The sequence below is a fragment of the Camponotus vicinus genome, unplaced genomic scaffold (assembly GCF_025532165.1).
Source record: "Camponotus vicinus isolate PSW18456_S1 unplaced genomic scaffold, iyCamVici1.0 SCAF_9, whole genome shotgun sequence".
Lineage (NCBI taxonomy): Eukaryota > Metazoa > Arthropoda > Insecta > Hymenoptera > Formicidae > Camponotus > Camponotus vicinus.
In genome coordinates, this window is record NW_028141981.1 from 4125729 (window position 1) to 4140113 (window position 14385).

At 35.2% G+C, this 14385-nt stretch overlaps 2 protein-coding genes across 8 annotated transcripts in view; one reads left to right on the plus strand and one right to left on the minus strand.

Moving 5' to 3' along the window:
• LOC145977491 (uncharacterized) overlaps window positions 1-14385 on the plus strand; it is a 55627-nt gene that overhangs the window by 8851 nt on the left and 32391 nt on the right. The window contains exon 3 of one of the 5 annotated variants that reach the window (XM_083109555.1): window positions 10010-10086. The exons of 3 other annotated variants lie outside the window; for them this stretch is intronic. In XM_083109555.1, the coding sequence (XP_082965681.1) occupies window positions 10010-10035 (26 nt within the window). In that variant the 3' untranslated portion in view covers window positions 10036-10086. Of the gene's footprint in view, window positions 1-5922; window positions 6480-10009; window positions 10087-14385 lie in introns of those variants that run through there. One more of the 5 variants, XM_083109554.1, reaches the window with a different exon arrangement.
• The window catches only part of LOC145977489 (uncharacterized), a 48723-nt gene that overhangs the window by 3313 nt on the left and 31025 nt on the right, over window positions 1-14385 (minus strand). The window contains exon 2 of one of the 3 annotated variants that reach the window (XR_014440511.1): window positions 11944-13798. Coding sequence is in view for 2 of the 3 variants with exons in the window: in XM_083109545.1 (XP_082965671.1) it covers window positions 12287-13798 (1512 nt within the window). In the remaining variant the exon portion in view is untranslated. Of the gene's footprint in view, window positions 1-2935; window positions 13799-14385 lie in introns of those variants that run through there. The other 2 variants (XM_083109546.1, XM_083109545.1) reach the window with 2 other exon arrangements.

A 14385-nucleotide genomic window follows, 5' to 3' on the forward strand; every position in this document is an offset into this window, starting at 1 on the left:
TTTATAATAAAGTAATGAAAGTTATTATATTAATAATTGATGGATCTATAGAATACATTTTCCCACCAAATAACATTAGGATGAATTAAACGAGTTTTTTCAAAATCGCTGGATATATCGCAGCGGTACAAATAAACAAATGCTCGCACATTAACAACTTAAAGTATGGGAAAAGTCTTGCAATAGACTAAATAAAACGATACTTGCGAAAAAATGTTATAAATAGACGTCTCGTTGCTCGAAATCGCATCAAGGGCACATGAGATGTGTAAGAAAGAAAACATATATATGCGAAGGAATAATGATGCGTGCGCGCGACATGCGTACATATGTGTAAAATTGTCTGTGTGTACACATGTATGTGTGTATACATATATATGTATGCGTGTATATCTCGGAATCCACACTCAATTAATTGTGGCAGCATTCTTTCATTCGAATTTCACATCTTTCTCGCAAGAGAGCTCTTATATACACATGCAAAAATTATCATTGTCCAAAAGAATCAATTCGCATCAAGACATGATATCAATTAGTAATAAAATATAAAACCTAGTAATAAATATGAAATTCGACATATATTTTATAATATTAAAATATGTTGAGCCGTGTCTTATTGCGAAATTGATTAAAAAATCATCCTCCTATTGATAATTAAAGTGAAAAATGATCAGCTAGGAACAAAAACAAGGTGGACATAGTTCGTATAATTAAAATCGTTTTGAATTTATCTCTCTTACAATATTGACGGGAATCAAACGCACATTAAAAACTTTTCACGCACTGTGCGTTTTATCGGAGATCGATCTTGCAATTTTTTTATATAATGAGGTACAACGAGGGCATGTAGGTAACAATGTATCATTTTACATCGAGATACGCGAACAAAAGCACGAAATGTCTCAGTGCAGACGACACGGCACTCAATTTTCATTGTATGTTTGAAAATAAATTAATTTTAAATACGCAAAACAATATTTCCACAAACAATTCCGCAATTCGAGAATCGCAAGATATGAAAAATAAAATTAGCTTACAATCATACAAGAATCACACTTTAGAAAATAATCGTCTCTCTAATCCTATAAAATTAACTAATTTAAAATTCAATAATCTAGCAATTTTTTTATATGATATGTGAAAAATGATCTTTAAATGCGGCTTGCGCGCTAAACCGCAGAGTTTGCAAGTAAAATACATGTATACGCTAAAGAAATAATGCAGAACGTTAGAATGATATTGATCTATAATTCATGTTACGACTTACGGATTAAGAGTATAAATCTCGGATCACACAATACGTTATTGCTGCGCGACGACGATTCGCAACTACGTTGGCTATCACAATGTCTGTCGCGACCGCAATGAGAGGATAGTTTTAATACGTACTTCGTATAGTTTTCCAGAATATAAAGCTCTGCGTTACCTGGATTATACACTTCGATTATGCACAGAATTATGCTAGGAACAAAGCAATAGTGACATTATACAATAATTATGCCATGGACTTGTTCTGCAAATTACATTGCAGCGGTAAAAAGATGTGACGAGAAGAGCGCTTAAAAGTTATGTAAATGATTGTAAACGAACGTGGAACTGTGTATGTGTATGTGTATACTTTTGTATTTGTGTGTCGCCAAGTTTTTTTTACAGGCACATACATATGTAATCTATAATACATTTTGAGAGCTAGGAAACGGGGATTCAAATGCAAAATTCATTTTGGCTAAAATTTGGGGTTTGCTAGTCACTAATAAGATAGTGACCGAGGAACAACGATCAAGAATTTTTCGTTGAATACGAAATAAAACGTAATGAAAGACCAGCCGCACTAACGTCGATTAATTTTACCACTCTGGTTAACTCAATTTTCTCTGGTTAACTATATTGCTCTACAGCTACAACCTATAAAAGAACAGTCAATCGCTAACCAGAATTACATTGAACATTTTCAAGAAAATTTTCAAAAGCTGAAATCTGTGGTGTCGAGATTAGGAGAATTTTTACATCGAGATTTAATCCTTCTAAATTTCTCCCTCTAAATTTTTGACATTGTTAAAAATTTCGAATATTGCTAAAAAAATTTTAAACGATTTCTTATCAAATCGTCAGTGCAAGCAGGTCTTAAAATCCTTTTATGCATCCGATTTTTGCTGTACAATACAATGATTAATAGCACAAGGTAAAATTTATATTTTACTAGATTCGTAGCACAAATACGAAACTAGTAAGATATAAGCTTTACTTCGTGAACAAAGAAAACATTTATTGATTTTATCGGTGATAACATGATTGTCAGCTATTTGATATTTACAAATTACTTGACCCGAATACATTTAACAGATATACATTTTTGAATGCAAATCGAAATTTATAGACACAGTTAGTTAATAATAAATTAATTAATAAATGAAATTAACAAAAAATTATTCAAAATTTAATGATTATAAAAATCATTACAAATTTAATATCACTATAAAAAACGTCATAATTATCATATTGTGATAAAGATAAAAATCGGTTGCATAATAAGGTTGTATGATACGTTATTTATTGGTTTTTTCGGTAAAAAAGGTTGCGATGAAATAAATATACAGTGGGAAACAGCGTTCTCTTCTAATCATTAAAAACCAGCATTAATGTATTAGCCAACCAACATTCGTTTTCCGCTTTTATTCTTTTTCTTATTAACTATATGATCGTTATGTTATCTAGAGATCAGTTTCATCGATTGACGCTAACCATGATTAACTCGATTCTCCTTTTCCAAAAATGTCATGTTATATTTTTGTGTATCGTAAATTACTTATTTCAATTACATGTTATTACATGTTAAATATTTTTTAAAGTAAAAAATTTAATTACATATTCTTAATAATATTCAAATATCCGGAGTATATAATTTCTGAAATCTCAAAATTTTGAAAGGAAACAGTTTGAAAGGGAACAGTGTTCTTTTTTATGACAACTGATGTTACAAAATCCAGGAAGCAGAGAATCGGTAGAATCGAGGCTAAAATCAGCCGACACATTCGTGAAAGAAACCGACCTTAAATTCCTGCTTACGTGACTTAATACAGTGATCTGCTCTAAAATCATTTAACAAGTACCTCTAGCTGCGTCGTTCATTGCACGCTGCGCACATGCCGTGGTTGTATAAATGATCGTGGACATTTTGAAGTTAACGATTCGGCTTCTTTTTACGACTAGTCATCGCGTGCGAGTCGAGCCGCGATCGCATATGAGAAATGCACCAAATGCAATTCCAAGTCTGTCGAGCGTATATATGCATGTTAGCGTGAAAATCCTCGGTCCAAAAATTTCGTTGGACACGCGCGACTAACCGGTTAACGACCCTCGATCGATCGATCATTAATCGCCGATCGATCGGGCGACACGCGCGACCGTTCGCCTCGCCAAAAGTAATTTTCCACGCAATTTCCCCGGAATCATCCAGCTGTAGATGGCAACCATTGGATAGTTATTACAGAATAACTGGTCGCATTATGGAATAATCCGACGTTCTTAGAAGCCGTAAGTGAATTCGCGTAGCGAGTCCATTAGGTGAGACACTAAACGCAACATTGAACCTTGCAATTTAGCGCGTAAGTGAATGTAAATTATATTATTACATTATGTCTTTCATATAACACACAACTTATTATAGATTGTCTTTAACATTCAGTCGAAGAATTAAAGTTAAAGCGCCTAAGAATAAAAAAATAATCATTTAAAATATGAAAAACATGAATAGAAGGATAAAAATTACTATTACACAGACATAAAAAAGCGAGAATTTTTGTATTCATAGATTAAATTTTCAAATTTCATAAAAAATCGACTTATCGATTATTCTGATTTCAAAACATATAGAGACCTATCTTTTTCTTTGTAATTCGACAGAATGCACATTTTCAGCTTTAGCACAGTTTCGCATTGTTCAGAGCAAGCAAAGTTCGTAAGACACGAGCTAACACTGGACTTTGGAATACGAGACTAGGAGGGAGTTGAATATGAGAGATTTTCACGTGACACGCAATCTGGCCCTCTTGCTTCCGTGGGGTGAAAGTGCACACCGGCAAAGTGCGATCCATCGCGATGACATGATTAAGAGAGGTTGCAAAGGGGGACGGATCACGAAGCGAGAGGGTCGGCGCTCAACAAACTTCCGAGGCACCTGTTTGCTACGTATATACATGCACACGATGTATACTAAACGCACATCCCTAATATACATTTAATTTTACGAAAATTCTTAACTATCATATACAAACGTTTATACGCAATTATAATACATATACATTGTTACGTTAGAATCGTGGTACAGTCTCTCGTCATTTTATTCCGCAATTTGCTCTTTCTCTCCCTGTCGTTATTATTACTTCTTTCGCCGATTATTCTGCACATTTATCACTCTGAACATTTTGCACTCTCTCTTTCTCTCTCGCAAGATTATTAATTCTTAACTGGTGGTGTGGAAAAAGTCTACATAATTAGTAATGAAGGATCTCTCAGATTCCTTACTTCTTAGATCTTTGTTTAAATAAATTTCTAGCATATATGTATGAATTACTCTCTTTTATATCATTTATAGTATTTAGAATCATAAAAATAAAAAAGGAGCAAAAATTATTACACGTTAAAATAAATGCCTTTAATTATTTATTCGCTTTGCATGCACAAATGAAAGAAAAGGCAAAATTTAAGCGCTCTGAGAGATCCACATACCTTGTTATGGATTAAGATGCTCGTACATAAATTGATACAAGAGTATACGTATAATATACAGGATATCCCAGATTGGATTCTATAATCAATTTGAAATCGATTTTTCCTTTCTCTCTCATACAGTCGCTCGCTCATTTCTTTCGCTTTGCGTTGTCTCGATACGTTCATATATGATTAGTCTCGAATATACAATTTTTCCGGCTAGATATATTTTACATCTTATTTATATGTGATTAAAAATTTCCACGATGATTTCCAAGCCGAGGTCGATCGCTCTCGATCACTGAATCCCGTGCATCTCGCCGCAACAATACATTCGATACACTAATCGAGCTATAAAGTTCTGTATATTGGGTTTACACCGGTCGTTTTATGTTCGTGTACATGATTTATATTTTGTTAAATATTCATGCTCGAAATTAATAATTAAACAACGTTATGAGTCACGTTAAACCGCGTTATCGGAAATTAACTTCATTTATCTATCAAAATCATGTTATGTATTATTGAAGAAAAATAAATATTGTAATTAGGATTATATGGCTGAAATTGATTATTGATTTATTCGAGATTCAAAAGCAAAAATGCCAAAGAAATTTATTACAAATATGTCGCCTCTTTTTTTTATTATTCACAAATTAACAATGTACACGACATGCATATTCAAGCGTACGTATATTAATAAAACTATTTGCTGTTCCTAATCCAAAAACGACAGTGCGTATCGAGCTCACGCTTGACAGACTTTTATAGAAGTCCTATGGGATTAATATACTAGTGTTATACGGAATGTTACTAGTATATGGTTTCTGTTTTATCGCTGTACTTTATTTGAATACTCTATATCAAAAACATGCATTTCTCTCATCTGCTACACTTATCCTGCTACATTCACACATTCATGCACATCAGCTTCTTTTAAATCGGCGCTCAATTAAAGTAGAAGCAATCAGCAAATATATATAACGCGTGATATTTCTTAGATAATTTATAAATTGAAGATGTTAAAAAAAACATTGTGTTCGTGAGAATTAAAAGAAATGAAATCATCACGAATTTTGCGGAATTATAACGGAAATGATCCGTGATCTTTTTACATTATGAGAAATCTCCGAAACATTCCAAATAATCGCAACATACAGCTCAAAATCGGAAATCGTTCGCGTTCATATCATGCGTTATATGTAAATCTAGGATTTATCTCGTTGATGTCAGGATGTGTTACATAAAGCGAGAGAAAGCGTCGTTAAATCCAGAGAGCAGAAAGACGAGAAAAATAGGAAAGGCCGATTATTATCTCGTGCACCTCCCTCAAAGAACAGACTCTACGCAATCTTTCTTGAGATCAGTCGACGACAATCAGAGAGTGGCTTTTTGTCGCGAAGTTGAAGAACGACAACCGAAAATGTTGTAAACATGAATCACATTAAAGCAGTGAGGAGATAAATTAAATTCGATTGTAAATGGTGATTAGTTAACACGTCGAGTGCCGCATTCAAACCGTCGACTATTGTTGATTAAATTTTGTCAGGAAGTATATATTTAGATTACAGAAATAATGTAATATTTCAAGAAACTCACGATATATCTTCAGTTAATATATATATCGTAATTCCAACATAATTCTAGCAGAAAAAAGATTCGATTTCGTTACGATTGCTGCTTAAATGTGACATAATCATCCGATCAAAATCAGAATGCAATCTATATTTAACAAAAATATAATAATACATGAAAAGTGCCCATTTTACTACAAGAAATAATGATATAAATTTAAAACTGAATAGAAAATTTTATGTTAGATAATTATTATGAATCGTGAGTTTTTTGAATAATTGTTTATTATCTTTTTTCCAGTCTGCTGTTTGAAATTTTTATTAAAAGTAATCATAAAATACAGGTTTTTAAATGTTACTTTTTTTCGAAAAAATTTATCTCTAATTATCGAAGATATTTATGTATATACAATGTTTTATAATATTACTACTAAGTTAATAGTAGTATATTATTATACAATGTTATATTTATTACACAATATACACTTAAGTGCATTCGCGCGAATGCAATCTTACTGGATGTATAATGATAATTTCTTTGCATGCAACATTAGTAAATCGTCGCCGGCACTCCACATGTTAAAATTTGTGATAATGGGGAAATGGAGACTAGGTAAATGCATAAATGAGCCAGCTTGTAAAAAAAGCATGGCGTCTACCTAACAAATTATCGGCAGTGATAGTCCGATCTTGGCGCAGCAAATTATCGTCCAATATTGCACGCGCTCATCGTCAAGATCGGTCAATACGTGTTGTTCCTTTTCGATCGACTTTTTTGGGACTTGGCGGAGCGACGACGGATTACGGTTTACTTTTCTAGGATTTGGTGAGGAGCGCCGATTAATACTTTCACGGCCAGTCATTATCTTTTGATGAGATTAACTTTTTCCAAATGCATATTGCATTATGCGATGTCGAAACAATCGTTATTATTACGGACGAATTGAAAATCTACAAAATAATATTGCTGAAAAATTAATAGGACTATACATTATTGTTACTGCATGCTCTAAAGTAAATACAAATACAAAACAATTGGATGATTCTTTCACGTTTAGAATCAATTTAAGATGAAGAAAATTCAAACTTGAAACTCATGTCACAAACATCGTCTCGTGTTTTCCAACGCATCACTGGACCGGATACTCAAAGCCAATACCCAGTATTTTTATTCACTCGGTCATCGAAAAGAGGACAAGTATCGATCGTAAAATGTAAGAGGCCCATTTATATCCCTTATAAATAATGTTTGTATTATTTATAAGGATATCTGAAGCGATATATATATATATACATGTACATATATATATATATATATATATATGTATATGTGTGTATGTATGTATGTATATGTGTGTATGTATGTATGTATATGTCGACACCTTCGAAGAAAGTATAGCATCGATACTTGTTCCTTGTACCGATGGAGTAAAAGAGTAGAGGGCATAGATACTTTCGCGTTAGTACTCCTATCTATGACAGGATTAAGCTAAATCGCACTTTACAAACTCATCATTCGATACATCTCATATATGATACGGTACTTTACACACACATGTATATGTATATATTTATCTACATTCGTTAGTATAAATCCCAATACGCCTAAGTTCCATATCACAAAAGACATGCCGTTCGGTCTATCACGATTTTTATAATCGCCGCCGATTCGCCGATCGCTCCTCCTTCTCGAGTTTAATCGACTTCGTCGCTGCTGTCATTGCATCGGCACTCTTTTCGCTCTTTTCCATATTACTTTTTTTTTTCGTCGCGTTTTATCTTTGTCATTGTCGTCATCTCGTCACTCATCCACGCTCTCAATTCTTACGACTGTTCGCCACGCACGTTTGTCCGACTAAATTTAGCGATCTCGCATCACCGGAGTCATCGCGAGACGCGCATTTGCATTGTTCGCGAATCGTATGCTATTTATTCTGAAAACTACTCTGGTGTACAAATTGCTCGATGACTAAACAATCGACCACAAAGTGGCGCTTGAAATAACTCGGGAAAAATCAATGACAATGGTAAGATAGAAAGTGGCAATTAAGGCGTATTTAACGTTTAATGAAGGATGCTATCTAAGAATAAATGATGTATTAATTATTTTGCGTTGTAAGCACAGTGATATATTGGCTTTTGAATGGAATTATATAAGAAAGAATTGTTTGCCGATATCAAACGAAACCGAGTTGTGTTTTATCTTTGTATATCTAAGTAAATAAATATTTATACATCATTGCTTAGAGATTTTTCATTAAAATCATAGTAAAACGAATCTTAATTCTGAAAATATAATTTCTAAGGTAGACATGATCTACCTTAAAAATAATATATTAAAATATCTACTTTTCTTTCTCTCTCTTAAGTAAACATTACAAATTAAAAAAAAGTCGTACGTTTTGCAATTTATCATTTATAATTTTGATTACTACTGGCATGCATGTTGATATCATTTTATATACATATTTTATGTAAGAATTATTCACATTGCGCTATCGCATTCTTTTCTTTAAAGATAAATGTAAATACCTATTTCTCAACTTTATATATTATATATGTATAAAAAACATCTGTTTATGATCGAAATTTATGAGATATCGATAATGCAATCGTGAAACTCAAATCACATCATTTAATTCGTATGAAAAAGGAAATCTTATTTTTATTCTCGGTTTACATTTCAGTTCTTTATTACATGTTCTTTAAATCGGATTTCCCCTTGTAGATATGTGACCTGTAAAACTCAATCAAATGTATCTCTGAAAAAAAAACGTGAAAGATAAATGATATGCGAAAAATGAAAATTTTCGCGTTTTCTGAGAGCGATAATCGCAGGAAAAAAAGAAACCGTGTCATTTTCACTCCGATTTAATACACATAGCGCGTGAATAATAAATGCCGAGAAGAGAATGCAGACGGAAATTAACCTAGTTAGTCCAGACGGAGACGAGAAGCGCCGAGTTAATAAACCCTATGCGCGACCTCTTCATCGTAAATTGTGCATCGCGCAGTTTATCATAGATAAATATAAGCGAACTATACGCATAGTCATGCAAGTATACATTTCCCTTTAATCGACAGCGAAACTTTTCTCGCGGTAAGAACTCTCTTTTAATGAAGTATGCCTCAAAACTGACCGAAATTTAGAATCCGTTGAAACTCTCTAACGAGCACTTATAATTCATCACAAATGTCTCGCGGCAAACCGAATATTCGCTCATGTTTTACAGTTGTGGTTTCGTATAATGAGCAATTTGACACAGAAAGTCGCTTGTTTTATATATATCGTGATTTAGTTAATAGCAAGAAAAAAGTTAATAAAAGTCTAATGTGCAATTTAATTTTAAGTGCGCAATTAATTATAGTAATCACAGGCATTATAAAAAAACATGAATGCTTTGTTTCACTCTAACAACTGAAAAAAAAATATAGATTTTTAAATCATTGCTGTGCGTCTAATAATGATAAGATAGAAACACTGATACATTTAAACGCGTACAAAACAAATTTATAACGGCACAAAATTAAATTTATAAAATTACAAAAGATTGCAAAGAAATTTACATAAAACAATTTACAAATAAAAGTTACAAAATATAAATTTATCGCAATTTTTTTCTATATTTGCAGAATATTCTTAATAATATTTGCAAATAATTTAACAGCTTGAATCTACAAAACTTGCAGTTTTCACTCAAAATGATCTTTTATCAAATTTACAGCGAATCATAACGAATCGGAATGCTAATGACATAAAGATGATATATATTCCTCGAAATTACATGACACACGATATCGAAAGAAACATCTGCAGACTGATGATGCGCGTGGGAAATCAGCGTTCCTTTTCGCGCTTTTTGCGATCTAAATCAACTCAAATTATGTTATTCAGTCGAGCATGTGCCACCCCGTTATTAGATTGCACTTCTCGCGAGTGAGTCGCTATATCTATTTACGTCCCCGGCGGCATCGCGATGCACCGTGTTGATATATCTAACTGTATCACGTATATCCTATCGAGTTCCCTCTAATTTCCGGGAATATGATGATATGATAATAATAAATTATTATGACGATACAATTATATATTAATATATAATTATGTATTAATATACAATTATATATTAATATATAATTGTATTATATATATATATATAATATATAATTGTATTAATATATAATTATATATTAATATATAATTGTATCGTTAGAATTGGCGATTCCGTTCGATATCGTTTTGTTATCTTATCTCAGTGTAATCAGTCGCATCGGTTTACTGAAAAAATATGGTGTCGCAATAAGTAGGAATGAGATTGATTCGTATATCTTGCATCGTAGTAAGTTTAACAGTAATAATTACATACATCTTTGTATTTGCACATCCCATTAATTAGTATACCTTATATTTAAGAAAACGATTTCTTATACTTAACAAAACAGATTTACTGTTTCATTCGACTTTATGTTCGGACAAACAATGTTGCGAAATACAGTCGAGCGAACGAGCATAAATGAGTACTTCGAAATTGTCGTCAAGTATTGTCTCTCGTTATTTTTGCTTCCGAAATTCAGCAGAAAAAAATTGTTGAATCTTTTGAATCCATTGTACATTTCGCACACAAAGGATTCGATAACAACGTTTCGAAACAATTGTACATAGATTCGTTTTATATTTCATTTATTATTCCGAGAATTTCGGACATCTCAATAGAGAATTCTCAAGATATTGTCATAGCGAAAAAATTCGCTTCTCATCGAGGAAACCACATATTTTCAAAGCCAAAAGTAATAGCAACAGGAATAATTCCTGTAATAAGTGGATCAAAGAGCAATGCGAAGCGACGTCGTCGCAGCCGAAGATACGATTCAAGGTAACGAGTCTTGCACAGCGAAATAAGTGAAACCGTTATAACGCCAGCGACAAATCCGTCAAATTGAGTCCTTTTGTAACAATTGACTCATTTTCTCAAGAAAATCTAAGTAAAAAGATATCAAGGATATAATATAAACTTTCAACTGATGTGCGATCCAATATTGACAGTAACTGTTAGTAGTCGCAAAATTTAAAATAATAAAAATAATAAAAATAAAAAATACATCATATACATGTAATACATTTCCATAATTCAGAATAAAACATCTATTTACGTGGAGATCATATAAATTATAGCAATCCCATAGAATGTATATAATTTATATTAATTGTCGTTGCGATTATTTAATTTTATATAATAGTCTTTTAATAAAAATTAATTTTTCCAAAAATTAAAAAGAATATTTGATTAATTTTTAAGGAAAATCTAAGTAAAAATAGAAATTAGTTCCGCTATTAAGAAGATATTTACACAATTGCGAAAAATAGAATATTGTAAATATCGGATCGCATAAATAGCATATTTAAAAGGTCACACCAGCCTTGATTTAATTATCATTTACTTAGACGAAACTTTTCGCATATTTTCAAATTACCGTTTCTTCTTCCGTTAATTAAGATTTTCACGATTATTATTCCTTCTCGAAATAATATTTCAGACTCGTAATTCGATTAAATGAGTTTCAAAAGAACATTTATGACTATATTTTTTTCATACATATTTCATGGAACGAATCTCTTTTGTGATCTCGCTAGATTATAACTATTTCACATCCCACTTACAACTAGCCACACCGGCGATTGTAGAAACGCAATGTGTGAATCACAGCGGTGAATCCGAGATCGCTGATGAGACGACCACCCTTCTTCCCTCTCGATCTTGAATAATCCTCGATATTAAGTTAAGGAGGCGATACGGATCGAATGTTGTCCGAACGGCAGGCAGCGAACCACAGCCGAGTTTTACGTCGGTTAACCGAGACCGGATCATTCTTATCCTTGCGTATTTTTTTTATCTATGAGGAAACCGCACGATCGTTGAATACGAAATATTCAGAAGCAGCGCCGAGGATGGCAATGAGCGGATGAGTCGAAGAGGAGAGAAAGGGTGGTCTCGCATCTCGGCCTATCGTCTCAGCTCCTCGAGAATCTCCTGGACCGCCGGATGAAGTGACAATACTAACCGGCTGGAACCGCTCGAGGAGCCATGAGAGCCGTAATTGTCATGCGACGTGCCGTTATTATTGTGCTGTTGTTGTTGCGTCTGATGCGTTTGACGAGCGCGCTGCGACTTGCCAGTCGTCGCACCATCGACGGAATTGAGCGATTGATGACTACTGCTCTGGTTCGTCCGATGATTCCCGTGCAATTGCGACTCGGACAGGCAACCGTAAGATCCAAGAGGATAAGAGTCAAAGATCGTTACCGGCAATTCGCTCGTACGATCTCTCTGCTGCTGGCGGTCGGTCTTGCTCGCGGAGATATCGGCAGTTGCCGCATTGTTACCACCTTGTAACTGGCTATTAGTCTTGCTGGAGCTCCTGCTACTTACGGAATTGAGCGATTGATGACCGCTGTTCAGCCCTCCACCCGTTGTACCCCAAGTGCTACCGTGCAATTGGGAGGCGCCATACGACGAGTAGCCCGCGCAAGTGGAAACTACGTCCTCCACCAGGCGGTTTCCTCTTTGCTGGCCGGTAGGTTTACTCGTGGCAATATCGTCGCTGGTATTATTACTGCTTTGCAAGCTGTTAGTCTTGCTGGAGGAACTTCTGCCGCCACCGCCGCCGCCACCGACGGAATTGAGCGATTGGTGGCCACTGCTCAGTCCTCCCGTCGTGCTCCAAGTGCTACCGTGTAGTTGAGACGCGCCGTACGACGGATAAACCGCGTAAGTGGACACTACGTCCTCTACCAAGCGGTTTGCCCTTTGCTGACCCGTCGTCTTGCTCGCGGCGATGTCGTCGTTGGTGTTATTGCCACTCTGTAGACTGTTGGTCTTGCTGGAACTCCTGCTGCCGGACGCGGACGTCCTCAGGGTGGGACCGCCAGTGATCGCGGGCTGCGCCGACGTAACCGCCGGAAGCGTATCGTTCTTATCGCCCGGTGGCCTTGGCAGTCGACGGCGCAGCCACGGATGCCTGAGCGCCTTGTTGGGCGTCATCCGGTACTCCGGCTCCCACACGAGACAACGTCTTAGGAAATCCAGGAACAGCACGTCATCGCAACCCTTGAGGGCGCGCTCGAGATCGTGCGAGCCTGGCGGACCACGTAGCTTTCCTCGTCTCGATAGACCCCCGCTTAGCACTGTCGTTCCGTCCGGCATCGCCGTCGCGGTGCAGTACTTCGGGTAGCCCTTCGAGCTGATGAACTGGCGCGAACGCTTCGAGTTCTGTAGCAGCCGCTGCGGCGGCATGCCCAGCATCTCGATGATGCACGCCAGTTGGTCCGCCTCGTCCTCGCCCGGCAGCAGCGGGAAACCAGTAAAAAGCTCCGCCAGGATGCAACCGAGGCTCCACATATCGATCGGCATGCCGTATCTTGCGCCTAATATCACTTCCGGTGCTCGGTAAAACCGACTCTGGATGTAAGTGTATACCCGTTGATTTTCATAGCAGCTCGAACCGAAATCTATCACCTGGAACACGCGGAATGCTTTTATTAGTGCGCAGAAGTAGATTAGTCGAATTACAAACGATACAATTAATAATTACATGAATAATTGATAAAACATTAAATTGATAAAACATTAAATCAAGAAATACAGTTTGAATGACAGTTTCTCACTTTGTTTAAGTGATATAGTAAGAGTAAACTTTTCAAACTATATTTAAAAAAATAAATATATTAATTAATACTTTTTTAATTTCTTTATAACGTTGGTTTCGGCAAATTTAAATTTTACGTTTTTCTAAAAATAAAATCACTTTTTTCCGGAAGGTACTACATTAAAATATTTGTTATAGAGTACATAATATCTTATCGATTTGATATGACATGTCACGCTACTATGTGTACGTAGAAACATATTCACTCATAAGAATCGATTAAATTCATATAAAGCTCAAGTTCGTTAATAATTTCTACGCACAAGAGCGACGGTAGAGCGATGGCGCAAAGCAATGGGATGTACTTTGGATACATGTGCGAATAAATCTTGTTTCTAGTTCATTGTAGATGATGCATGTGGCCCGCGTTAAAGTAAGGCGCGCGTATCATTTATGG